Source organism: Coenobita brevimanus, chromosome 89 (assembly GCF_032717465.1).
Source record: "Coenobita brevimanus isolate Jiangsu-jjx chromosome 89, ASM3271746v2, whole genome shotgun sequence".
NCBI lineage: Eukaryota > Metazoa > Arthropoda > Malacostraca > Decapoda > Coenobitidae > Coenobita > Coenobita brevimanus.
In genome coordinates this window covers 10,676,723-10,703,214 of record NC_137042.1, presented here as the reverse complement: position 1 = coordinate 10,703,214, position 26,492 = coordinate 10,676,723, and the positions used below count along the sequence as shown (strand labels likewise).

The window sequence follows — 26,492 nt, the reverse complement described above, 5'->3', positions numbered from 1 at the left end:
GTTGCCTGGACACACTGCATTTGAAAGAATGGAGATCATAGGAAGTATGGTCAGACTCAAATATGAAGTCCGTTTGGGTGGGGCCCGCGCGGGGATTTCCCTCTCTACAGCTCTGCCAAACCTCCTCTTTCTCTCTCTCTCTCAGTTGATTGAGAAAGTTTATATATATTTATAAGTTTTGTTTTCTTCTATATTGTTTCGACCTTTTTTCCACACCACCACTGAGGTAAAAGTCTTGGCGCGTTTTTTTTTTTTATAGAGGTTTCCCCAGTAGGCATAAGTCCTCTCTCTGATCTTTCTTCTAAAAAATACTTGTTCACATTGTAAATAAGTTCTTTCTCCCGACTGTGGAGCACACGAGAGCGAGTCGGAGTAGCTGCCATCGTGGGTGGGGATCAGGGAGGAAGTGACCGGTCACCTGTAGTCTGAGGTGGGTGTCCTTGACCTCTGGCAACGTCGGAAAGCGACGTTGTCACGTGGTGTGGAATTTATACAAATCATTGCCCTTATCCTAAAAAGCGACACATTCATAGCACTATATAGCCTTATTTAATATATTTAATAAGTACAGAATATTTAATATACAATTTTAAATAGTAAATAGCTGACATATGACAGAGAGAGAGATAGGTACTGGGGTTGATGCGGCAGAGCTGTAGAGAGGGAAATCCCCTCTCGGGCCCCACCCAAACGGACTTCATATTTGAGTCTGACCATAGGAAATACAGACAGAGGGAGACAGTTCCAGAGTTGACCTGTTGCTTACATGAAGGACTGGGAGTAACGGTTAACACTTGCATTTGAGAGTCGGACAGAATAGGGATGAGAGTTTGTTGCTAGGTGGGTGCTATGTGCCAGTTGTAGTGGTGGAGGGATGCAAGTGGACAGTTCAGAGGAGCAGTGACCATTGAAGTAGCAACAGAAAAGAAAGCTGCACCAGTGTGGTGAAGAGACAGAGGTTGAAGGGAGCCAGTAAGAGGAGGAGAGTTAATGAGACGAAAAGCCTTTGACTCCACCTTGTTGAGAAGAGCTGTATGTGGGGAGCCTTCCCTCACATGAGAGTTGCACTCTGTTGGGACAAATAAAAGTTGTGTATAAAGTCGACATCTGTGCGGGGGTAAAGAAGCGATGATACCTCACATCTGCTTTGTGTTCATTTACCCCAGTCTTTATATCTCTGCTTGTTTCTCCTTGGTATGCTTCTTTGCAGCCACTACACAGGATTTTGTAAGCAGCACTGTTCTCATTGGGAGGACTGTTATCTTTTTTACTTAGGGTGTCACTTATTTTCTTGATAGCAGATATTATAATATTGATGTTGGTGATCAAGGCTGACACATGCAAGCATGTTGGAGTCTTCATAAACTACAATATAACGAGTACATTGATTTTAAGAGCACTAGAGATCTGTTGTCCTTCTTTTCAATGAAGAGACTTTCTCTGTAAAAAAGAAATTATTTGCATCATACAGCATGTCTTATCAGTTGATCTCATCTCTTGAACTGATGTCTTGCCCTGCCCTGGATGCTCACGTACTATCTACCCCTCTGCATCAAACAAATACCATATGTATATTTGTTGTAACTATCTGTAATAATATGTACAGTGAGGTCTTGAAATACGAAAACCTGAAGTACGATTTTCCGATGGTGCGAAAGCTATAAATGTAGGATAAATTCCACAGTACGAAAGTATCTGTCTCAATGGGACGAAAAACGATACAAGAGGAGATACGAAAAATTCAAAATGGGCGCATTGCACAGCGCCACGCTCACTTGCGGTGAGAAAACGAACTAACCCCTCTCTGGTAAACACATTTTCGCGCGCTTCCCAGTTGAGTCACGTCCGTCCTCTCCTCTCAGCTGCGCCGTACGTTACGCTGTTTTTCGCTGTTCTTCACCTTTTCGTATTTTCACCATGCCTCCCAAGTACCCTGCATCATCAACATCCGGGGAACCAGGTGCATTTCATCGTTTCATTTTTAAAGGCTCCAACATGCTTGCATGTGTCGGCTTTGGTCACCTAATGGCGGCTCTCCACGCTGCACGATCCATTGCAGCCTCCCATTTCAGTCCCTTAACCCTGAGGTCACACTTAATGACCTTGTCCCATGTCTTTCTCTGTCTACCCCTCATAACCCCACCCCCAATATTAACACTTCTCACCTTCCTCACCCAATTATCATCCCCCATCCTCTCCACATGTGCAAACCATCTCAATCTACCATTCCTCATCACAACACCAGTACACTCCAGTCCCATCCTACCTCTCAACTCTTCCATCGTAAACCCAGCCCCTCCAGGCCTTGGACGCAGGGACGCACTGCACATCCACCTAATCATTGTCATTTCTGTACGTCTGAGCCGGTGAAGATCTTCCTCCTTCACTGCCCAGGTCTCACTACCATACAGCATTACACTCCTAACACATGCTGCATACAAAGACCCCTTAGCACGAAGGGAGAGTCCTCTCAATGTCAGGAGAGGCAAGAGCTCCCTGAACTTCTTCCAACCACTTCTCACCCTAACCACAGAGCTAGCTCCAGCCCCACCTCCAGCACACAACATGTCTCCCAAATAACAAAACTCTTCCACACACTCAAGAGATTCTCCAGCAAGTTCAATCCTTTCACGTCTGACAATCTCCACCTGCTCACCCCGACACACCGTACACATGAAATCAGCATTATCTCGCAGTCTACCTCTGATACCACTACATCTCTTATGCACCCATTTATCACACACACCGCACAAGATGGAATTACTTCCCACGCCCTTGTGGCAAAACTGCACATGGCCACTCTCCCTCGTCTTTGACAGTACAGGCCGCCACCAACCCTAGATATGATCACTTTTGTTTTATCTGCATTTACCCTTAAACCCTTGTGCTCCATACCATCTCTCCACTTCCTAAACCTTTCCTCCACCTCCCTTTCATTCTCTGCAATCAACACCAAATCATCAGCATACAACAACTCCCATGGGAGTCCGTTTCTAAAGTCACGTGAAAGGGCTTCAAGTACCATGATAAACAACATGGGACTCAAGACTGACCTCTGATGCATACCAACATTCACGGAAAACTCATCACTCAAATCTCCATTCACTCTTACCTGGGTGTGAGCACCCACATACATAGCCATAACCACCCTAATCGGCCACTCCTCCAAGCCAAGCTTGCTCATTGCCCACTTCACCACCTCTCTAGGGACTCTGTCAAAGGCCTTTCCCAAATCAACATGTAACTTGCAATACTTTGGTGATAGAAACTCCGTGTACAAACAGCTACGAGCTCTGACAAAAATAGTCTTCCCTTCTTGAGTGTCTGCTCAGAACTGATGCAGTAACGCTCTCTGCCCAGGCTTGGGCCCTGGGAAAGCGTGCTAGGTCAGCAAGTTTAGTGGGGGCATATATGCATTGGGGGGGAGGGGGGCATATATACTGTACATCGGGGATAGACATATTGTAGGGGGGGTACACTACTTTCCCGGGTAGCTGAGATGGTGTCTCCTGACACCGGGAGGTATATGGTGTTTGATTATATTACTAAGGCAGGGGCAGGGAGGTTTGTACAAGGGATAAGTATGATACAGGGGCAGTAGGGGAGACATGGCCATGTTTAGGGGAGGGAAGTAGAAGGATATATACATATAAGATATACAAGGATTAATTCATAGGTATGTGCCCAGTAAGGGTCGAAGTTATACATAGACATAATGGGGATCATACAGTAATATCTTGATACATGATAAACAAGGAGTAGATATGAGGGTTTTTTGTTTTTCTTCGTTCATTTTTTTTTTTTTCCCCCCCCATAGGATACACTCACTCAATAATGCATTAAAGAAATACCATCATTTTCTAGTAGTAAGAGTTCTCTTCACAGTTTGGTTAATTGTCAGATGGCAGTGGTAGTCATTGAATGTGAGGGCACTAAGTACGAAGAGTTTCTACGTCGTGTGGAGGGCGTACTATGCCTGTAGCAACTCTGATTTCTTGGAGTTGGCGTTCCATTTTCCTGACGCAACAATGCACTGCACATATGATTAGTAGAAAACCTATGAAAATGATAACCACAGGGGGAAACACAACTGTTGGATGAACCCATGAATGGCGGAAGGCCAGAGAAAATGGATCCATAATGAAGTCACTGTCATTGAGGAATGTTAGCATGCGCAAGTTAGGGGAGGTGACGGTAATGTTGGCAGATGGTAGGGTTGAAGGCATGTCGATTGGTTGAAAGATGTCATAGGAGTGTTTACGGACAGCTTGGTGATAGCGAGTGGCGTAAGTGATGACGGTACAATAGTCTGGTGCTTTGTAGAGACCACTAGCAGGGACGGATCGAACCGAAGAACCAGGACACATGATTGTGACAGAGATGGGAACAGCAAAGAAGAAGTACTGGACATGGTTGAGGTGAGCATAGTGGACCGGGAGTTCAGGAGCTGGTACAAAGGAACAGGCCGAGTAGATGGAATGGTTGCGAACTAAAGCAGACCCACAGGGTGTAGTGCTGCTAGGGAAGATAGCGAAAAGGTGGGCAGCACAGAGACGAGAGGTCGGAGTAAGGGAGGAACATTTCTGGAGGTCTGTGGAAGAAAGGAAGGCAACTGAAAGATGATCATGGGAGAGGAGGAAATATTCTGAAGGAACAGATACTTGTAACAAGTTGTTGAGGCGGAAAGGGAAGGGGATGATGTGGAAAAGGTTAAAAGTTATGGCAGAACGGAGAGGAATATGGACGACGACGTATTTGGTGAGAAGAGTGGCTTCGAGAACAGGATAATAATATTCGAGGGAGGAGTAGGGGAGGACTGGGGATAGACCAAAGGTGGAGTGAGCCCATTCCAGGACAAAACGGAGAGCTGAGACAGGTACTAAGTCGGCAGTGACACGTCCATTTATAGCATCAGTCAGGATACGAACCAAGGTAGAGACTTGAGACAGGAGAGAGTCAATGGCCAGTTGGAGATTATCCATGTTGAGTTTGAGGTAGAAGAACTGAGAGATAACGTTGAGATCTGAAAGGTGTTGCCGTAAGATATCGATGAAGGTGTTTAGAGTGGACGTTATTTCATTTAGGTGGGCCGTAATCTTCTGTAACATAGTGTGTTGGATTTTGATGACTTGGTCTTGGGATTCTAGAGCTGAAGCTAAATGAGCGAGATCAGATTTGAAGCCAGAAATGTCATGGGCTGTAGCAACGCCAAACAAGCCACTCAGAATCTCACCTCCGAAGTCGAAGAGACCTCGTTTCACACGAGAACAACCAATGGGTGTCTGAATGGAAAATGTGTCATTGAGCTCAGTGAATTTGTTACTTATGTGTTGCAATTGCCAGGAGAGTGGTAGGAAAAGGTTATAGAGATACTGATTTGGGTTGTGTGTCCCCATGATGGCCGTGAGATGGGTCTTGATTTCGTGGAGCTGGTGCACGTAGGCAGGTAGGGCTATGGCTACGTCGGCCAGGGGCGCAAGATCATAGCGCAGGGAGACTACATCTTTGATAAGCATTACCTCGCCTTCTGAGCCAACCAAGGCCCCGGGACGTACTCCACCATTGTCCTGACCCGACCCAGACCCCAGGAGGGTCAGCACTGCCAGCAGGTAGACTGCTAACATCGTACACAGTAGAGACGGGATTGACGAGATGTATGACCGTAGCGGGGCTGGGGCGGGGCGGGGCGGGGCGGCGCTGGAGGGACAGCTGGTCGGAGAGGAGAGTGGCTGGGGATGAGACTGGAGCGATATGTTGGATGAGTCTTAGAAGATGCGGAACTTCTCGCTGGGCTTAAGTCGAGACAGGAAGAGACACTCCGATGAGTCACCAGCAGGGAGTTGCGGTCCTAGGAGGCTCATTTAATTCAGACCACATGTGAGGGCAGGGTGTGGCGGTGGCGGGGCTGGTGGTGGGGGTGAGGGCAGATGTTGGTACGATGCAGGTGTAGAGCTGTTGAGTTGCAAATTCAGAGAATGGCGGTGGGCAGACAGTGATAAGTGGGACCGTGGGGGCAGGATTTATGATGAGTTCGGAACAGGCGCTGGGAACAGGTGAAACAGGTGCGTAGGTTGTCGATGGTGACACTTGCGGGCAGGAACAAGGTGTGTGGGTGGGGTTGTTTGAGTGGTGAGCACTGGTGAGAGAAATTGTACACCTGGAGGCACAGCCGGTTATTACACCACGAGAGGCACTGAGGAGGGGTGATGCTGTGAGATGCGAGACGTCGTGTATCTGTTGGTGTCACTAAATATTGTAGGAGGCGGTCAGAATCTAATGGTCCGAAACACCGCTGCTACCAAATGTAACTTGCAGTACTTTGGTGATAGAAACTCCGTGTACAAACAGCTAGTTAAGGAGTTTATTATGAGCTCTGACAAAAATAGTCTGCCCTTCTTGAGTGTCTGCTCAGAACTGACGCAGTAACGCCCTCTGCCCAGGCTTGGGCTCTGGGAAAGTGTGCTAGGTCAGCAAGTTTAGTGGGGGCATGTATGCATGGGGGGGGGGGCATATATACATCGGGGGTAGACATATTGTAGGGGGGGTACAAACAAAAACAAAATAAAGATCCCTTCTACCAATATATTTTTCCTGAATTTGACGAACAATGAATATAGCATTAGTGCAAAGAAGAAAAAGCATCGTACTCTCACTCTTGAGAGGAAATTGGAAAAAACAAGACGCCACGAGGAGGGGCAGGGAGTCTCGGAGATTGGGCTAGCTTTAGGCCTTGCACTGTCAACCGTTGGGACTGTGATGAAGAAAAAGGAAATGTACAAGAAGATGGCCACCTCCTTCTCTTCATCTTCGGCCGCCTGCCAAGCCACGAGGACCCGCAGCTTTCGCATGGACTTATCACCATATCAACGACACGAATCTCCAGCTGCAGCACAGGTCCATGTTTAACTGTACAGTGTACTAATACTACAGTAGGGGGGTTTCAAGAATACTCCCCCAGTATCCCTGCTTGTCGTACGAGGCGACTAAAAGGGTTGGTGGTGGGTTAGTGCCCCACCCCGTAAAAAGAACTAACTAAAAAAGCAAATAAAGCGCCTCGGACCCGGACGGACCATACGTTGACGACTAAGGAACGGACAAAGGACATTCTGAGGGTAGGAACGTGGAATGTGAGAGGAGTGAATGATGAAGTGAAAGAGAGAGAGATTGTCCAGGTGCTTGAGGATGCAAAAGTGGATATATGTGGATTGACTGAAACTAAATGGAAAGGTGAAAGGATGAGAGAATGGGAATACGGTGTAGGTATATGTGCGGGAGTCAGTGAGAATGAGAGGGCAAGAGAGGGAGTATGTCTGATGATAAGCAAGAAGTGGAAGGAGAATATAAGAGAGTATGGAACAGTGGGTGCAAGGATTGTATGGGTGAGGATGAAAGTAAGTATACAAGCATGGGCGATTGTATGTGTGTATGGTCCAACAGAGGATCGAGCGGCAAGAGTGAAAGATGAGTTTTGGGCGAGAGTAGAAGCATGTATGGATAAGTTTGAGAGGAGCGAGAGAGTGCTGTTGATTGGAGACACGAATGGCAAAGTTGGGAATGTACGAGTGGATGGAGTGGTTGGTCAGTGGGGTGTGCCAGCTGAAGTAGATGGGAATGGTAGTGCTTTGGTGGACATCTGTGCTGGTAAGGGGTTGGCAATAGCCAACACCTACTTTCGTCATAAGATGATCCACCGGTATACATGGAGAGTAATGAGGAGGATGGATGGTGAACTTGTTGAACGAAAGGCAATGATAGACTACGTGTGTGTGGATGAGCGAATGAGAAGACAAGTGTTGGATGCAAGGGTGTGGAGGGGGTGGGGGAATGGAGTCTCGGACCATCACTTAGTGATGGCCAAGGTAGAGCTGCAAAGAAAGTGGTTGAGGAGACGAAGGGGAAGACAGGAGGAAGCAGCTCCTGTGAGAAGAGTGGAGAAATTGCAAGATAGTGAGAAAAGGACAGAGTATAAGAGCATAGTGGAAGAAAGATTGGGAAGGTATGAGCTAGAGCAGATGGAAGGAGTGGAAGACGTATGTAAGATATTCACAGAAGAGATAAGCGCAGCGTGTGAGGCGGTTTGTGGAGTGAGGAGGAGATGCAAGGGTGTGCAAGGGACAGCATGGTGGAATGATGAGGTGAAACGAGCTGTGGAACAAAAGAAGAAGGCATATGGTGAATGGTTGGCGAGTAGAGGTAGGAGAGAAGATGAGAGAGAGAAGAGAGAGGTATATGTGAGCAGGAGAAGGGAGGTTAAGAGACTGGTGAAGGAGAGTAAGAAGAAAGTGGATGAAGAGTTTGGGAGGAATCTGAGTGTGAAATGGAGGGAGAGTAAGAAATTGTTTTGGAGGGAGGTAAAGAAAGTAAGGCAGTGTGAAAGGGGAAATAGTAGGGGAGTGAAAGATAGGAATAATAGATTGTTGGTGGAGAAGAGAGAGAAATTGAGGAGATGGAAGGAGCACTTTGAGGATTTGTTGAATGTAGAGAGTGAGAGCAGTGTGAGTATAAGTGGTTGGGGAATGGCTGGGAGAAGAAGAGATGAGAGGAGGGAGGAAGAGATCAGTAGGTCGGAAGTAGTGGAAGCGATGAAGAAGATTAAGCTGGGAAAGGCCCCAGGAATTGATGGAGTGTGTGGTGAAATGCTTAGGTATGGGGGTGAGATTGTTGTGGAGTGGATATGGAAGTTGTGTAGATTGGCTTGGGAAGAGGGAAGGGTTCCAGAGGACTGGAAATCAGGTATAATTGTACCTCTGTACAAAGGAAAAGGGGAGAGAGTAGTATGTGGTAACCATAGGGGTATTTGCCTTCTTAGTGTGACTGGTAAAATATATGGTAGAATACTCATTGATAGGGTTAGGCATATGACAGAGGAGCTAGTTGGAGAAGAACAAGGGGGATTTAGGAAGGGAAAAGGGTGTGTAGATCAGATATTTGTTCTAAGATGTTTAGTGGAGAAGTACCTAGAGAAGGGAAGGAAAGTGTATGCTGCCTTCATGGACTTGGAGAAAGCTTATGACAGAATAGATAGGCAAGGTATGTGGAAGTATTAAGAATATATGGAGTGGAGGGGAAATTGTTGAGTGCTGTGAAGAGTATGTACGAGGGAGCTAGGGCTACGGTGCGAGTGGATGGTGAGCTGAGTGAGTTCTTTGATCTCAATGTGGGACTGAAACAGGGGTGTGTGATGTCTCCATGGCTGTTTAATATATATATGGATGGGGTTGTAAAGGAGGTGCAAGGCTGGGCAGTGGATGTGGGGGTGGCCCTAATGAATGAGGGTGAGATTTGGAAGCTTTCGGTGTTGCTGTTTGCTGATGATACAGAATTGTTGAGTGAAGATGAATGGGAGTTGCAAGGTTTGGTGAATGAATTTGGGACAGTGTTTAGGAGGAGGAAGCTGAAAGTTAATGTAAACAAAAGTAAAGTTATGGTGTTTGAGAGGAATGAAGTCACAGAGTGTGCAGTGAGGTTGGATGGTGAGGATATGGAGAATGTGAGTGCATTCAAGTACTTGGGTAGTGTGATGAGTAAGGATGGAACTTTGGGGGATGAAGTACGTGAAAGGGTACAGCAGGGAAGAAAGGTTGTTGGTACACTGAAAGCAGTGATGAGAAATAGGGAGGTGAGTATGGAAGTTAAGAAGTCACTGCATGATGGTATTGTGATCCCTACCCTGACGTATGGAAGCGAGGCGTGGACCTTGCAAGAGGGGAACAAGTCAAGAGTGAGAGCAGTGGAAATGAGTTACTTGAGAGGAGCATGTGGAGTGAAGTGGAGGGACAGGTTGACGAATGAAGAAGCGAAGGAACGTTGTGGGGTAGATGTGGATGTGGTTGAAAAGATTAGGAGAAATACACTGAGGTGGTTTGGACATGTGGAGAGAATGGAGAATGAAAGACTGACTAAGAGGGTGTATGTAGGTGAGGTGGAGGGAGGGAGAGGGAGGGGTAGACCGAGGATGAGGTGGAGGGATGGAGTTGAGAGGTATATGAGGGAGGGGGGGGTGAGTTGGGGGGAGGGGAGTCAAATGGTGGGTGACAGAGTGACTTGGAGGCGTTTTGTCTGCGGCCACCCTTTGCGGGATTAGGGCGTCGGGCTATAGATAGATAGATAGATAGACTTTTTTATGTTTGTCCAACAGTATAGTACTGTATACGTGTATTGCATACTACTAAATAGGAGGGGTAAAGTTTCAGTGGGGGGTCCAATGGGGTCCTGGAATGCATCCCCCCCTTTATATGTATATTTCAATGGGGAAAATCGTTCCGATATACGAAATTTCGGATTACGAAAGTTTTTTTTGGTCCCTATCCCTTTTGTATTTCAAGGACTCACTGTAGTATGTAAGTATAGCATGTAAGTGTACTGTTAGTGTGATCTAAGTAGGGCACCATTGGTCGCTTACTAAGGTCGGGCCTGATTCAAAGTCTGCTGAACCTGAGTTTAAGGCCGCACCACAGCACTAGCCGGCTCTCCTCCGGCAGTTAGCAATGGCCTGGGGATGAATAATAGTGGTGTTCATACGGCTGTGTGGAGATTATAAGGCAATACTTAATATATTATCAGAAAACCACTCCAGGATTTTGAATTCACCTACGACTGACATCAAAGGGGATTAACATTTTTAACATTTGGTGGCAGCGGTGGGATAGTAAAAAAACGTGTGGGGGGGGGGGAATTGATGTACCCGTCAGTAATAATATCGGCAAGCTGAGAATCCCTACGCAGTCTCAGGCAGGTCACATTTTAACACCCAACGTGATGTGAACACTCGTTTGGATAATGTGCATTCTCCGGGAATCCTCAGAGAGGCCCACAGCTCGAGACAGTCCACAAGGTAATTCAGACACAGCCTCAGACTGCCTCTGCGGGGTCTCAAACTTTCCCCTTAATCTATGGTACCTATGTATGTACAGGCCCTGGACATAATGAGTCCTTTGGGGCCAACGGGCGAGACATCAGGTCTGCATTCACATTGCCACTCTCCTCTCTTTCAACTGTCTTGAGATTTTGGGTGTGGATTCAAACAAAATGGGAAGGACATATCCCTGACTGGTAGTACGTTGACACACATTGCAGGAACGCACAAAGCTATCTATATCTTGTCTCATTCCTGGCCAGAAAAAGTCAGCATGGATACAGCCCTAGGTTTTCCTTTTGCCCATGTGACCTCGTGACGCTGAACAATGACCCCATTCTAGCACTGCTCGGCGATACTTAGCGGGGACGACAAACTGCAGTCGAACCTCGTCCTGGGGTGTTTGTGACTCATGGTAGAGCCGTCCTTGTTTACGAAGGAACCTGGCTTGACCTCCCTGTGAATACGTAATCGCTTTACCCTTTTGCTTCTTCCGCACAGCAGCAAGTGTCGGGTCAGAGTGTTCTTGGACAACATCTTGACTACAAATCGGATCTTGCGACAATGCAATGGTCACCAGGGTGACACAGTTTGGAGCCTCAGCCATGGCTCGTGTTACTGCAGCCGAAGTCTGAGTAGCATCATCTACGGTGCAATTGTACTTGGCACCTGGTATGTTGCCTATAATAAGGTCAAACAAAGGTTCTGGCATGACAACTGCAACTGTCGTACCAGTGTAAAATGGAGATGCCACCTGGATACATGCCTCAGGGAACAGTCTCACTGATCCATCAGTAAGCTGAGCTTGGATCTGTCGACCTGTGTATTCCTCAGGCCAAACGAGACTCTGCCTGATAGAGCAACCTGAGGAACCATTGTCTTTCAGGACCTTTACAGGAATGCCTTCCACAAACCCTGGCTGAACAAGGAAGGCACTGTTGCCTGTGGGAGGGCCTGTGGAGGAAGCGGCCAGCCATTGATAGAGCTGCTGAATGAACGATGCAGCAAATGTGGCACCCTGAGAATTAGATACCTGAGGGGTCGTACTCACCGTCTGGGGAGATGGAGCATTGACCACCTGTGGAGGAGGGTTCACTGTCGCTAGGGGACTAGTGAACTGTGGAGAAATATCTGTGCTGCTAGGGATGACACCACCGTACTGCTGTTGATGAATGAAGGCTGCGTTTGCCTCCTGCCTCCAAAACACTGGGGCTGGTGCTGAGAAGGATTGTCCCGATTGTTGATTGCACGGCTGATACTGCTGCTGGTTAGGGTACTTGTTGCACCTCTTCCAGTCAGGTTTCTGAACATTCTGCCCCTGGTCCTTCTGTAATTTGTCTGGACCTTGGCTATTATTCTGAGAACAGGCCCTTGATGCTGGTGTTCAGTCTGAGATGGTTTCCCAGATTTGTCAGCTTTCCTGTTCCAGGTGTGTTGCTTACGAGTTTGGTACCCGTACACGGTGAAGAATGCATCAGCCTTCTCCACCATTTGGCTGGCATCCCTTACCTGGCAGATCTTAAGCTGAGCCATAAGCTCAGCATGCCATGACTTTTCTAGCTGTGTGCGCAGCATGAGGTCAATTATCCCCTCTCGCATGCGAGGGGTTTCATCTTTCCCCATCCACTCATCTAAGTAAGCAGTAAGCTGATCGAGGAACTGAACAGCAGTCTCCTTTTCTTGGAGACGCACCCTCATGAGCTGACTCCTGGTGTCATCAACTGTGAGACCATACGCTTTGATGTGTGTGGCCTTCATCATCTCATACGTGAGATTGTCTCCACGAATTCTGTGGAGAATATGGAGGGCAGGGCCCTCAAACACGCTAATAAACTGGAGCTGCTTAGCTGCCTCATCTGGCTGGTGCAGCTGTGCCATGTCTTTGAAACGAGCTATGAACGGCTCTATTCACTCACCTTCCTTGTACGAAGGAAGCTTGAGGCGTGGGGCTGCCAGAACATGTGAAGGAAGAGCACTCATGGAGCTCGGGTCAGCTGCACCAGATGTGCCTAATGTCAAGGAGTCTCGCTTGAGCTTCAGCATGTCAAGTTCATGTTTCTCGTGTGCCTTGCGCTCAGCACGTTCGTGTGCGCGTTGTTCTCACTCGTGTTCACGTTCTCTCGCGTTGTTCTTGCCCGTATTCACGTTCTCATGTTGTTCGCACTGTTTTCGCTCGTGTTCACGTTCTTTCCCATGTTCCTCACGCTGTCCTTGCTCATGTTCGCGTTGAATTCTACACTCTTCAAGGGCATCACTCTCGCGCTGTTCATAACTAAACCGTGAGAGCACATATTCTTTAATTTCTTGGGGATTGATAAGGCCCATATCTTTGGCTTCCTGTACATATATATTAGTAGCAATGATGCTAACTCAATTAAGGCTGAGTAGACTAAAGACTGAGTACTGACTGCTGTTCCACAGAGAAATACTAATAATCAAAAGTGAAGAATTTAGGCACAGGTTGGTGGTGACCAGTTTTATCTAGTTAAACTGATAAAGAAAGTAAGAAAGAAAAAAAATGCAACTGACTGGGAAAACTGTTGCTTAAAATTAATAGAGATGAATCATTAACCACCAGTAAGATAGTGCCTATAGATTTTAATGATAACAAATACCTAGGTGTAAGTGAGTGAGTATTATTTTGTTAATAACTTTACAGCTAGGAGTTAATATCCTGGAATGGGGTCACCAGATGTCATGGGGGGATGTAAATTTGAGAATTAAAAAAGCTTGATATTACTAGAAAGTTGAGACAAGGAATTCTATCTGTCTGTCTATTGCCAGACGCCTCAATCCCATTCAGGGTGGCCACAAACAAATTGCCTCCATGTCGCCCTGTCCCCCTCCATTTCACTGCCCTGCTCCCAACTCACACCCCCCTCTCTCATATACCTCTCCACCCCATCCCTCCATCTCATCCTCGGCCTCCCCCTCCCTCTCCCCCCCTCCACTTCACTCACATACACTCTCTTCGTCAGTCTTTCACCCTCCATCCTCTCCACATGGCCAAACCACCTCAGTGTATTCCTCCTAACGCTTCCTATCACATCCACATCCACACCACAACGCTCCTTTATATTCTCATTTGTCAGCCTATCTCTCCATGTGGCTCAACAGGCTCCTCTTAAATAACTCATTTCCACTGCTCTCACTCTTGACTTGTGTCCTTCCAACAACGTCCAAGCTTCACTTCCGTACGTTAGAGTTGGTATCACAATACTATCATGTAGTAACTTTTTCACTTCCATGCTCACATCCCTGTTTCTTATCACTGCTTTCAAGGAACCAGCAACCTTTCTTCCCTGCTGTACCCATTCAAGCACTTCACCCTCCAAACCTCCATCCTTACTCATCACACTACCCAAGTACTTAAACGTACTCACATTTTCCAATTCCTCACCATCCAACCTCGCTGTGCATTCATTGACTTCACCTCTCTCATCACTTTACTCTTCCCTACATTCACCTTTAGATTCCGTTTCTTACACGCTCTCCCAAACTCATCCACCAAGCCTTGCAGCTCCCCTTCGTCTTCACTCAACAACACTGTATCATCTGCAAACAACAGTACAGGGAGTTTCCAAACACTACCCTTTCTCACCTGGGTCACTCCAACATCCACTACCCTACCTTGTACCTCTTTTATTACCCCATCCATGTACAGATTGAACAACCATGGAGACATGACACATCCCTGTTTCAACCCAACCATCAAAGAGAAAATTTCACTCAGTTCACCATCCACACGCGCTGCAGCCTTAGCGCCATCATACATACTCTTCACAGCATTCATCAACTTCCCATCTACTCCATATATTCTTAATACTTTCCATAATCCTTGTCCATCCACCATGTCATATGCTTTCTCCAAATCCATGAAAGCCACATACAACTTCTTTCCCTTCTCTAGAAACTTTTCCACTAAAGATCTAAGAATGAATATCTGATCTACACAACCTCTTCTCTTCCTAGTCTCCCTGTTCTTCTCCAACTAATTCCTCTGTTCTTTCTCTAACTCTGTCAATAAGTATCCTACCATACACTTTTCCTATTATACTAAGAAGACAAATGCCCCTATGATTACCACACACTTCTTTTTCCCCTATTACTTTGTACTAGGGAATAATTATATCCGACTTCCAATCCTCCGGGACTCTACCTTCCTCCCAGGCCAATCTGCACATCTTCCACATCCATTCTACTACTGTCTCTTCCCCATGCTTCAGCATTTCACCACACACTCCATCAATTCCCGGGGCATTCCGCAATTTAACTTTCTTCATTGCTTCCACAACTTCTATCCTACTGATTTCTTCCTGTCTTCTCACCTCCCTTCTTCTCCCAGCCATTCCCCAGCCACTTATACTCGCATTACTTCCATCCTCTATGTTCAACAATTCCTTAAAGTGTTCTCTCCATCTGCTCACTTTTTCTCCTTTCTCCACTAGTAATCTACCATTTTTATCTTTCACTCTCCTGCTAACGTCACTTCCACCCAGTCTTACTCTCTTCACCTCTTTCCAGAACATTTTCTTACTGTCCTTCCACTTTACACTCAAGTTTCTTCCAAATTCCTCATCCACTCTCTTCTTACTCTCTCTTACTAATCTTTTCACCTCTCTCTTTCTACATATAACTCTCTCTTCTGCCTCTCAACTTCTTCCACGTCCCTATTTCTCATCCATTCATTGCATGCATTCTTATTTTGTGCCACAGCCTGTCTCACCTCTTCATTCCACCACGCTGTTCCTTGCACCCCCCTCCGCCTTCTCTTCATCCCACACACCACATCACATGCTGCACATATTTCTTCTGTGAATAACCTGCACACACCATCCATGTCCCCCATCTGCTCCAATTCATATATGCCCAATTGTTCCTCCACTTCTCTCTTATATTATGCCTTTTTCTCAGCCTCTTGTAACCTTTCCACTCTCTTTGCAAATACTCCTTTTTCCCGTCCTTTCCTTCTTCTAGTTCTCCATCTTATTTGGATCTTTATTCTGGCCACCACCAAGTATTGGTCAGAAAGTCCACTCCCCCAACCTCTATAAGCTCTTGCATCCATTACACATCTTCGCATCCTTTCATCCACACACGCATAATTAGTCATTGCTTTCCTTTCATTCAGTTCACCACCCACCCTTCTCATCACTCGCCATGTATACCTGTGGATCATTTTGTGCCTGAATAGGGTATTGGCTATCACCAACCCCTCCCGGCACTAATGTCCACTATCGCACTGCCATTCTCATCTGTTTCAGCAGGCACACCCCACTCACCAACTATTCCATGCACCTTCACATTCCCTACTGTACCATTCATATCACCGTTCAAAAACACTCTCTCATTCCTTCCAAACTTTTCCATGCACACTTCCACATTTGTCCAGAACTCTTCTCTCATTCTGGTTGCACGATCTTGCGTTGGCACATACACACACACAATCACCCACATTTGTATTCCAATTTTCAATCTTACCCACACAATCCTGGACCCAACTGATCCGTACTCCCTTATGTTTTTCTTCCATCTTTTATTCACAACTATACACACTCCATCTTTTGCCCTCTCATTCTCACCTACTCCTGCACATATACCCCATCCTTACTCCCATTCTCTCACACTCTCACCTTTCCATTTAGTTTCAGTTACTCCACATACATCAACTTTCTCACGCTCAAGCACCTGGACAATCTCTCTCTCTTTTACCTCATCATTTGCACCTCTTACATTCCATGTTGCTATTACCATGTCCTTCGTCCGGTCCTTGGTTGTCATCTTTTGGTCAACTCCTTGTTCGTGGCTTCTTGTTCGTCTTTTCAGTTAGTTGTTTTCCAGGGAGGGGCACTAACCCTCCGCCAACCCTTTTAGTCGCCTTGTACGACAAGCAGGGATACTAGGGGGTGCATTCTTGAAAAAAAAACCCTACCCCCTTGGAGGGTGGCTTACTTTGCCGATTCTCTAAGGACGAGAATTTTATAAACTTTCTCAGCAGTACGCAGCAGAGACTAATCGCTCATAAATGCTGATTTTTAGTATTGTTAGCCTCTTGAGAAAGTGACTCCACCCCTGACAATCAATAACTAATAATAATAATAATGGACAGGTTCTTGCCAGTGCTTAACTCCTGGCTGGCACAACAGATTTAAGTAAAAGAACTGGCCTAAGTACCAGTTATGAATAATTTAAGGAGTTTGTGCAAACTGTGAGCGGCAAACTAAAGTAAGCTTAATGTGGAGAAATAAAACACGATTCTAATTACATTAAGCTCAAAGGAAAGAACTGTAAATTTATTGATTACATTAAAATAAATTTACGTTATATGAATCTCAAAATGAATTCAAAAGGGGAATTCATGGTCACAGAGGGACTCATGAATTCAAATAATAGAGGAAATGCACTCACTTGCTCATTCAAAGGCTAATCGAGCTTAAGCCTAGAAAAACGAATAGAAATACTGGTCAGTGGAGGGATGGAGCTGAAGCTATGAAAGACTGGGCGTCTGCGTGTCAAACACCAAGTACTGCTATTTACTGCTAAGCTCACTTCGCCGATCACCGTCTAGGTGGAGATCCAGGAAATCGCTGTACAATGGAGACGCTGCTCTCTGCGCTGGGCACGAATGATCTTATTCTCAAGACGGTCCAAAGCTGACTAAGTTCAAACTGGGAAGGGGACTAAGAGATGGCCGTGTTCGCTGGAAGTAGGCGTGACCTAACTTCAACCGTCAACGGAAAGTAGGCGAGCGATATACACACGCAGTAAAATCACTCAGTAAAGGCACTAATGTTGTGCATAAGAATGGTCACTTATGAAACAGTGACAAATGTTCTGAAAAACCATCCCGATCGAAGTGCATACAAGGACAGTTGAACTGAGTGATACCCAGTGGGAATTCCACTAGAGGTTGTGGTTTTCTCACCAACGTACAATGTCGTGAATTTGTATAAATACACAATTGTGTGAATTCATGACATACATACTGTAGTGTATAGGTAGGGTGTTTTTCGGTTTTAATGTTTTTTTTGCATGGTTTTCTTGGTGTTGAAAATTATTTTGGATAATACTATGTATATTTTGATGCCAGAAAATGGCAAAATGACCGGAAAACACTGCCAATACAAGGAGGAGTACTGTACGTGCTGTAGTGTTTAGGTAGGGTGTTTTTTTTTTTTTTTTTTCATTGTTTTTTCTACATGGTTTTCTTGGTGTTTAGCATTACTTTGGCTATTCCTATGTGTCTTTTGATGTCTAAATATGCCTGGATGACAGGAACACACTGCCATATAAGCATAGGTACTGTACATCCAAGTTAGGGATAGGTTGGAGGTGGGTATAGGTAGGGTCTGGGTATGGTAGGGGAATAGTGTTTATTATCTGTATCTGGATGTTGCCACTACCCGGACATGCCTTTTGCTCTATTATGTGTGGATAAGTGTGGGATTACTGTACTGTATTATGAAAAAATGCTGAACAAATCAAAGCACACAAATGGTTTCATAAGAGCTTTTATTTGTCGGATGTCATCCATCAATCATCCAGTCCTATGTTGCCCCATGAGGAGCGTAAGAGCCTGGGGGTAAGCAAGTTGGTCCTGACATTTAAGATGCTAGTGACCAGCCTCACTCATCTCAGAGTGCCATTACATGAGCAATAAACCCCAACCACCCCATGGATATAAACCTACACAGGCCCAAGCTGATTGGAGCACCTTAATTACCCACTAAACCACCAGGTGCCTTAATTTTTTTTTATGGTTACCACCCAGCGTAGTAAATTTTTTCCTGGTGTACAGGAAACCATTTGGCTTGTTGCTCAGTGTAGAGTCACCCATAGACAGAAGGAAGAGGAAAGAAAGAAGGAAAGAAAGACAGAAGAGGGAGTGTAAAGTCACCCATAGGCAGAAGAAAGAGGAAAGAATGAAGGAAAGAAAGACAGGGAAGGAAGGAAAGAAGAGAGGAAAGAGCAAGCACACAAGCAGCACTACATTGAGTGAGTGAATGGTAAGCTCTTCCATCTCTCATGGAAAATAAAAAATCTTCCCAGAGTTCTCCATTTTAGTCCTTGACCCCCCACCCCATGTGGATACATCACATGATATAGTTACATTGTATTAAGCGTACAAACTCAAGGATCATTACAGTATTTGGCATTTAAAAATGATGAATTAAAGTTACAAGGTGGTAAATACTGATACGTGTGATTTTTCACTTACCATTGATGGAATAGAGGGGCTGGCAGAGATCATGTAGCATGGAGAGCCACCATTAGGTGACCAATACCGATGCATGCAAGCATGTTGTAGCCTTTATAGATGATAAGAACAATATAATACATAGTTTATGAAACATTGTTGCTTGGGTGTTTGGGATAGGGGTTATTTGTGTTTGAGGAGCAAGAGGAGGGGAAATGCTTAGTGTGTCTAACTCCCTAAGGGCTAAGGTTGCATCTCAAAGCCTTCAGAGTCACTCCTCTTCAGTTTGTATGGAATTGGGGTTTCAGGGTGCAAACAATGGACAGGACAGGACTGTGTAAATGAAAGTTCAGTACAGGCCAATAAATCTGTGTTAACCACATTTTGTGCGAATGGAATCTGCATGTATTGAGGGACTGCAGTATAGGGAATTATTGCCATAAATTAATTGAGTGGTGTTTGCATTGATGGCTCTAATATAATTGGTGTCTCTCCCTTGTTTATTCCCAACCCATTCAGTTTTATCAGAAGAATTCAGTATTATTTGGTATAAGTGTGTGTGTGTGTGTGAGAGAGAGAGAGAGAGAGAGAGAGAGAGAGAGGGTATGCATTGTAGGAAATAAATTTTGTGTGATATTTTCAGTGACTTTACTTTGGTTTTGTAATAGTCTTTTCTGGTGGCAGATCCCACTTTGATGCTGTTTATGACTTGGTGTCTGTACTCCAGAATACTGCCTTTTGGTACATGAAGCATGCTTCAAAGATTGCTGGTCAAGAGGAGTGAGTATACCCAAACCTTCCATTGTTATATACACTGCAAGTTTTCCTTTTACATTGTGGCATGCAGTGAAACCTCCTCCAACATGAGCATCTTGAACACAGAACTCATGTATACTGTACATTGTTGCATATTTGTGACTAACATACATACGTATATGATTTTGTACATTTCTGTTAGTTGAATTGCCCAGGTAGGGAAGAAATTGCCCAATCAATCCCATACAGCAGTGAGGAAACAACATTGTTTACACAGATTACCGACACTTTTGTTCAGGTAATATTATGGGAGAATGACCCTTTTCTTTCATATTCCTTACGATTGGTGAATTACGGTAGTATACCTTACTGTCTTTTTTTGGTCTTGTGAATATGGAATTTCTTGTAATCCTATGATTTTTTTATTTTATTATTATTATAACAAAATTTACCCCAAAATAATTCTGCTAGAATGTCTTTTTATTTTGAATTATTGCACTAGCAAAATAAAAATGCTGCCCCCTTCACTTCCATCGGTCCAGACATTGCATAAATGAGTTTGTAAAATATGATACATGCATCTAGGGAGGTTGTGATGAGATTTGGGAGGTATTTATTAAGGGTTGTAACAAATTTATAGCATAAGCAAGCCTCCATAGGTTAACTGTTATTGCAGACCCTTTTGATTTTTTGCAGTTTTCAATTTAATTTCAAGTCTCTTAACAGTAAATGACTTCAGGTCAAGCAAGTTCATAATATCACTTTTGTCAGGCATACTGATTACCCTTACCCTCACCACTGATCAGCTGTTATTGTTAGTGCTGTGTTTACATTCTGGAGGTGGTTTAATGCACCAAGATTTTCACTATATTTTTAACAAGAATAAAATAGTTAGTTGTTTTGGGAGATTATCCTCTGTAGAAGTTCTGCATGTTATCTTCATAATATAACTGCCGTACTAGAAGATTTGTTTACTTATTTACAAGTTTTTGCATGTACCATTTAGCTTTTAAAAAGGTCTATTCCTGAAGGTAGTTATGTGCACCAATAGAATTATATATATTACTGTGAATAAATGTTTCAATAGGTAAGTAATCCCTCCAATATCCAGACGCCCATTTTCCAGACATCCCCAATAACCGGACATTTTCGTCCTGGGATCCAATCCCCCCACCACCACCACCACCACCAAAAAAAAAAAAAAAAAAAAAAAAAAAAAAAAAAAAAATCCGACTTTTTCCTGCCCGTAATTTGAAGTTGGTGCGCACGGTACAGGCCAGCTGTGTTTTGGTGCGTTGTTCCGCCGACGTTCGCTAGAGCACCCCTGCATCCTCCCCACTTACCACCCATCTCTTGTGTGTGCACACTCGTCGTCATGGCCGCCCATGTGCTCGCTTTTGTGGTGGTGCCTTACCTGCTTCAGGCTCTCCTGCTGCTCTCGTGCCTCTCCTTCGTGTCTGTGATGATGGCCCCGCCGCCTGAGAAGAGGAAGAGAGTGGTTTTGACTCTGGAGAAGAAGAGGGAGATATTGGACAAGGTGGATGCAGGATGGTCTACCTCACATATCCTCCGTGAATTCAACCTGGCCCGGTCTACTTTGTTTGATATCAAGAGATCCCGCGACAAACTCATGCAGTACATGGCTGACTTCTCGTCGAAAAGCAAACGCAACGTGGAGAGATAGGTGATGTATACTCCCAAGTATGCAGAAGTCGACCGCCTTACGTTGATTTAGTGTCGACAGCAACGTGCTGTAGGTGTGATGGAGCTGAAGGCTGCTTCTAAGAAGTTCGCAAGGCTTCACAACGCCCTAGACTTCATGGCATCCGAAGGTTGGCTCTTCGCATTCAAGTTACGACATGGCCTTACCAACCGTAAGTCTCATGGCAAAGCTTTGGACGCCAACGAGGATGGAGTAGAGGAGTTTTGGCACAAGGTTAAGGGCTTGATCGACAGGGAGGGCCTAACTCTCGGTCAAGTCTACAACGCTGACGAAACTGGCTTATTCTATCGCTCTTTGCCTATGAACACTCTAGCCGAGGAGACGGAGAAGCGCGTACCTGGCCGCAAGCTCTGCAAGCAGCGGATATCTGCTTTGTGTTGTGCCAATGCTAATGGCATGCACCGGCTCAAGCCCGTTATTGTTGGCCGTGCAAAGCAGCCTCGGTGTCTTCGTGGGGTGATGGATGTCCTTCCTGTCGTCTGGTACCATTCCTTGAAGGCATGGTTCACAGCCCAGATCTTCAAAAGACTGGTTCCACCGCCATTTCGTCAAGGAGATCATCCATTACCAGACAGAGAAACTGGGAATCCCACGCGACCAGGTAAAGGCCTTCCTTCTCCTCGACAATGCACCTGCCCACCCGTGCGACAAGGAGTTGGTGGCTGAGAATGGGCGCACTAGGTGCATGTTTCTGCCATCTAATACTATTGCTCTCATCCAACCAGTGGACCAAGGAGTGATCGTGGCAACGAAGAGGCTGTACCGGCGGAAGTTCCTGGACGAGGTGATGGTTGTCTTCGAGGACGATGACGAGCACAGGGAGGGACGGGACACGCAAGGCCAGCGGACTTTGGAAAACATTCGCCGCTACAATATCAAATCTGCCATCTACAACTGGGCCAGTGCATGGAAGTCCCTGTCAAGACTCTAGAAAATGGTTGGTCTCGTCTGCTTCTCGGAACGGATGTGGAGCACAATTTCGTAGGTTTTGACGTGGATAACATCCATGCACGTCTACGTGCGCATGGCAACGATGTTGATGTAGATGAAGTGTGTGAGTGGTTGGATGACGACGAGGGCGATCCTGGGTATCAGACATTGTCTGATATTGAGATCGCATCTTCAGTTGCAGGTGTCAGTACCCAGCTTGAAGATTCCGACGAGGACGGTGACGATGATGCGGACTCTCTCAGCGTGACATTACTCCAGCCATCCCCAAGCTGAGTGCACTCTGGGAACACCTAGAGTTCATTCTGGACTACCTGGAGCACCCGGAGTGCGACAGGGAGATTGGCCCTTGGGACTTGTGAGGAAGTCCGCGCTTTCAGGCAGCGCATCGTTAATCGTCAAAATCGTCGTTCCTTGCGTCAATCAACGATTGACAGCTTTTTCAGGCCCATGACCCCCGCTGTGCCCAGCCCTGGCTCCACTCCATTGCGTCCCCAAGACAGGCCCTCATGCTCCGAGCCACAGCCCAGCACATCAGGCATGGTGGAGTCACCACTTGACGTGAGTTTGTGCCTCTCTTCAGAGTTGTCTGCAGTGGGTACGCCATCACCACGACCCAACGACGCACCCCTAGGTCACCTGCATGTGCTACTCTCAGACTCTGACAGTGATTAGACGGCAAGAACTTCTCCACTAGACCACACGGGAATTTACAGTGTTGTGCAGTGAAAAAAACGGTGCATAGTGTTAAGAAATTAGAATTCTGAATGCAAAGACTAAAGTGCAGAGTGCAACACTGATTTTATGGACTTTCAATGTACAGTACCCTCGCGTCCAGCACGGTAATATTGTCATGCATGGGTCACGTGTTGGACCAAAAACGTGTTGGACTAACAATAGAGCTTATGGGGAAAAATGAATTATGTCAGCAACCCTCGGAAAAGTCACCCTAAATACCTACCATATATCTATACATATATTGGTACTATTGTAATTATAATAATTGGTACTGTGCTATGAATGATAACTAACCTTTTAGGATAGTGTTGGTGGGTTTGCTGGGAATGGAAGGTGGTATCGAAGGCTGTAGTTAGTCCTACTGGGTCCCTGGAGGATGGCTGCTGGCGTCACTAGCGGGTAATGGCTGTTGCTCCTCCTCAACCTCCCTGATAAATCCTTCGAAATCAAACCTCCCTCATAAATCCTTCGAAATCACACTCAGAATCACTATCTTCGTCCACAGCCATGGAAGGTCCTGCTTCTGCCTGTCCTAGCACTGTAATCCTTGGCAAAGTGCATGCTTCTCACACTGTTGCCAGAGCCCCGTCTCGCGACTGTGGAAAGTGATCGCTGTCGCTGACTCGGTAAAGAATAAGGAGAAGCAACTTTGTTTATAAACTGGTACGCACGCCGATGAGAAGGGTTTCAAAACGATTGATATTTATTCTAAAATATTAATATGTATTCAGTGTCAGGCTAAATGTTCAGTGCTGTAGTACGATACATTCTCTGTCGAGTCGCCTGGGTTTTGGTCTCACTGTTTTCCCCGTCGTATCCTCGGCAGGAATCCATCCAGATGAATTCCAAATGCCCGTGGTATCATCGGCAATTTTACCACATTACCGTTCCGATTTACCATCGTATCCTCGGCAAACCTGGTAGGAAGTGCCGTGTGATAGCCTTCGGCTGCCAGGATCTTGTCTTAAGTTTTTTATTATGATCACGTTGGCTTCATTCATGTCGTAGGCCTTGGCAGTGTCAACTTTCCTCTCCCCTTTCTTCTTCCTCTCGATGCTTTCTAGCTTGGTGGCCTGAGGGAGGTGCTGACGCTTCTTGGGGTTCTCAGAAGGGTTCCTAGGCATTGTGAGTAGGGTAAAATGCAGTATCAAGGGCAGAAAATGCAGCAAGAAAAAAGCACCTTCCAATGCAATTATGCGACTGAGTGGCTCTGTGGCAGGAGAAATGTAAACAAAACATCACGTGACACCAGAAACGTTTTTAATTGGGCGGCATCACGATCACGTCACAATAGCTGTCGGGGAAGGCTGCTTGATCAGAAGTTTTTCATTGGCTATCATCATCATGGGAATGTCCAGTATGACCGTGTTGGACCGGGGGTGATCGTGCTAGAGTGAACTCTGCGGATTTCGCCCACTTCTCGGAGCTGTGTGTGTGTTATGCTAACACACTTGTGTTGCAGTAATTAAATTGTATTAAATAATACTAATTAATTGCTCTCTGTGCTGGACCCGAATCGTGCTGGACTAACGCGTGTTGGACGCGAGGGTACTGTAGCGCAAATAAACTAGAGTGTGTTATGTTTAGAAAATGGATTTATGAGTGCAAAGACTTTAAGTGCAGAGTGCAACACTTATTTCATTAAGGTACAATGGAGCGCAAGTAAAACTAGAGTGCGCAGTGTTAAGAGAATGGAATTCTGAGTGCAAGTGACTAAATTCACTGCAAGACTTCATGTACAGTGTACTGCAGGTGCTTCAGGAACTCCTTTTTACTTTCAGAGTCTGAGAGGAGGCGGGTTATTCATCGAGATGGCCAGGGACTTGTTGTATGTACCCAGAATGTTTCATATTGTACTGTATTTTCCATACATACCTCTAAAACCTCGTTTCATTCTTTTATGTTCCTTATCGGTGTGAATAAGGTCTTAGATGCTATGCATGTGCAGTAGGGAGGTGTTTTTATGAGTTAGGCTAGGTTAGTGTCCATAACTACCAGTCCAGGAATGGTTGCTCTATGTGTGGCGGTACTGCACAGCTGGTCTGACTCATGGCTTTGTTTCTTTTTAACTTTATTCTTGGTGAATATTTTTCTACAGCAAGGTATAAAATTTTTGGTTTTTGCCTAACTTCAACTCATCACTTTGAATTTTTCTTTGTTTTCCTTTGATGAACATACTACGATAAAGTACAACAATTCAGCTTCAAAATAACACCACAGCCAGCACCCTATCATAAAAAGTGTATTTACACTAGACGATCAAAGAAAATCATCGCGAATCGAATATGCGGCCAAGACTAAAATAAAATTGTGCATCTCTTTCCTTTCGTTTTACTGCACAATGAAATGCAAAAATTACCATAATATGTATATAATTGTAAAGTTTATTTATTGTATTTTTGCATGGTTTAAACCAAATTCACATATCTTTACTCGATATTTTTTGCCGAATATTTTTGTACGTCAAGGTATAAAATTTTTGCTTTTCGCCTGACTTCAACTCGTCATTTTGACATTTTATTTTCGTTGTTTTCCTTTTTGGAACATGCTGTGATAAAGTACAACTATTCAGCTTTAAAATGACACCAGAACCAACATTCTGTCATGAAAAATGTATTTACACAGAGCAATCAAAGTACAATATTGGGCTGCGAAGATGTGGGTGAGCATGAGTGGCTGACTCTAGCACAGACATAATCTGCCTGGCCCAGAAACCTGATAGGGTTAAAAAATGATGTCACTGACTTTCTATTAGACCAAAAAATGGGAAAAAATACCGTCACCTACAAATTTAAAACTTTTTGTTATTTTGAACCACCCTGGTGGAGAGATATGGTGGATGAGTGTGTGAGGAAGAGAGGTTTGGAAGTCAGTAAGGCCAGGGAACTGAGAAGATATCGAGCTGGCTGGATGAATGTTGTGAGGAGAAGTGCACGATCAGGGATTTGGCACCCCTTTTAACGTGGCAGCGTCCGGACTGACTCCGTCGGATATGTTTATATGAAGCTACAGAATGTGGAGAATGTTTTTGGCTTCTCCAATAGAGACAGGATTCCGGGGGCTTGAATGATGAGTAAATGGAAGCTTGGCCCATTGGATTGGGTAAATTTGGGTTATCTGGACATTGCAACTCCTCACCCTGCCGTTAGGTGGGAAAGAAGGTCTGGATGATGATGATTGTCTAAGTGCAGTAGTGGGTAGGATGATGGATGTAGTCAGTATGGAGGGCAGGACAGTCTACAGGGAGGGTCAGCACCACTTCTAAGGTGACTCCA

At 45.3% G+C, this 26,492-nt stretch overlaps 1 protein-coding gene across 1 annotated transcript in view; it reads left to right on the top strand.

Moving 5' to 3' along the window:
* The window catches only part of LOC145411315 (BRO1 domain-containing protein BROX-like), a 119,512-nt gene that overhangs the window by 22,926 nt on the left and 70,094 nt on the right, over positions 1-26,492 (top strand). The window contains exon 3 of the mRNA XM_080281339.1: positions 19,737-19,832. Within this exon, the coding sequence (XP_080137465.1) occupies positions 19,737-19,832 (96 nt within the window). The remainder of the gene's footprint in view (positions 1-19,736; positions 19,833-26,492) is intronic.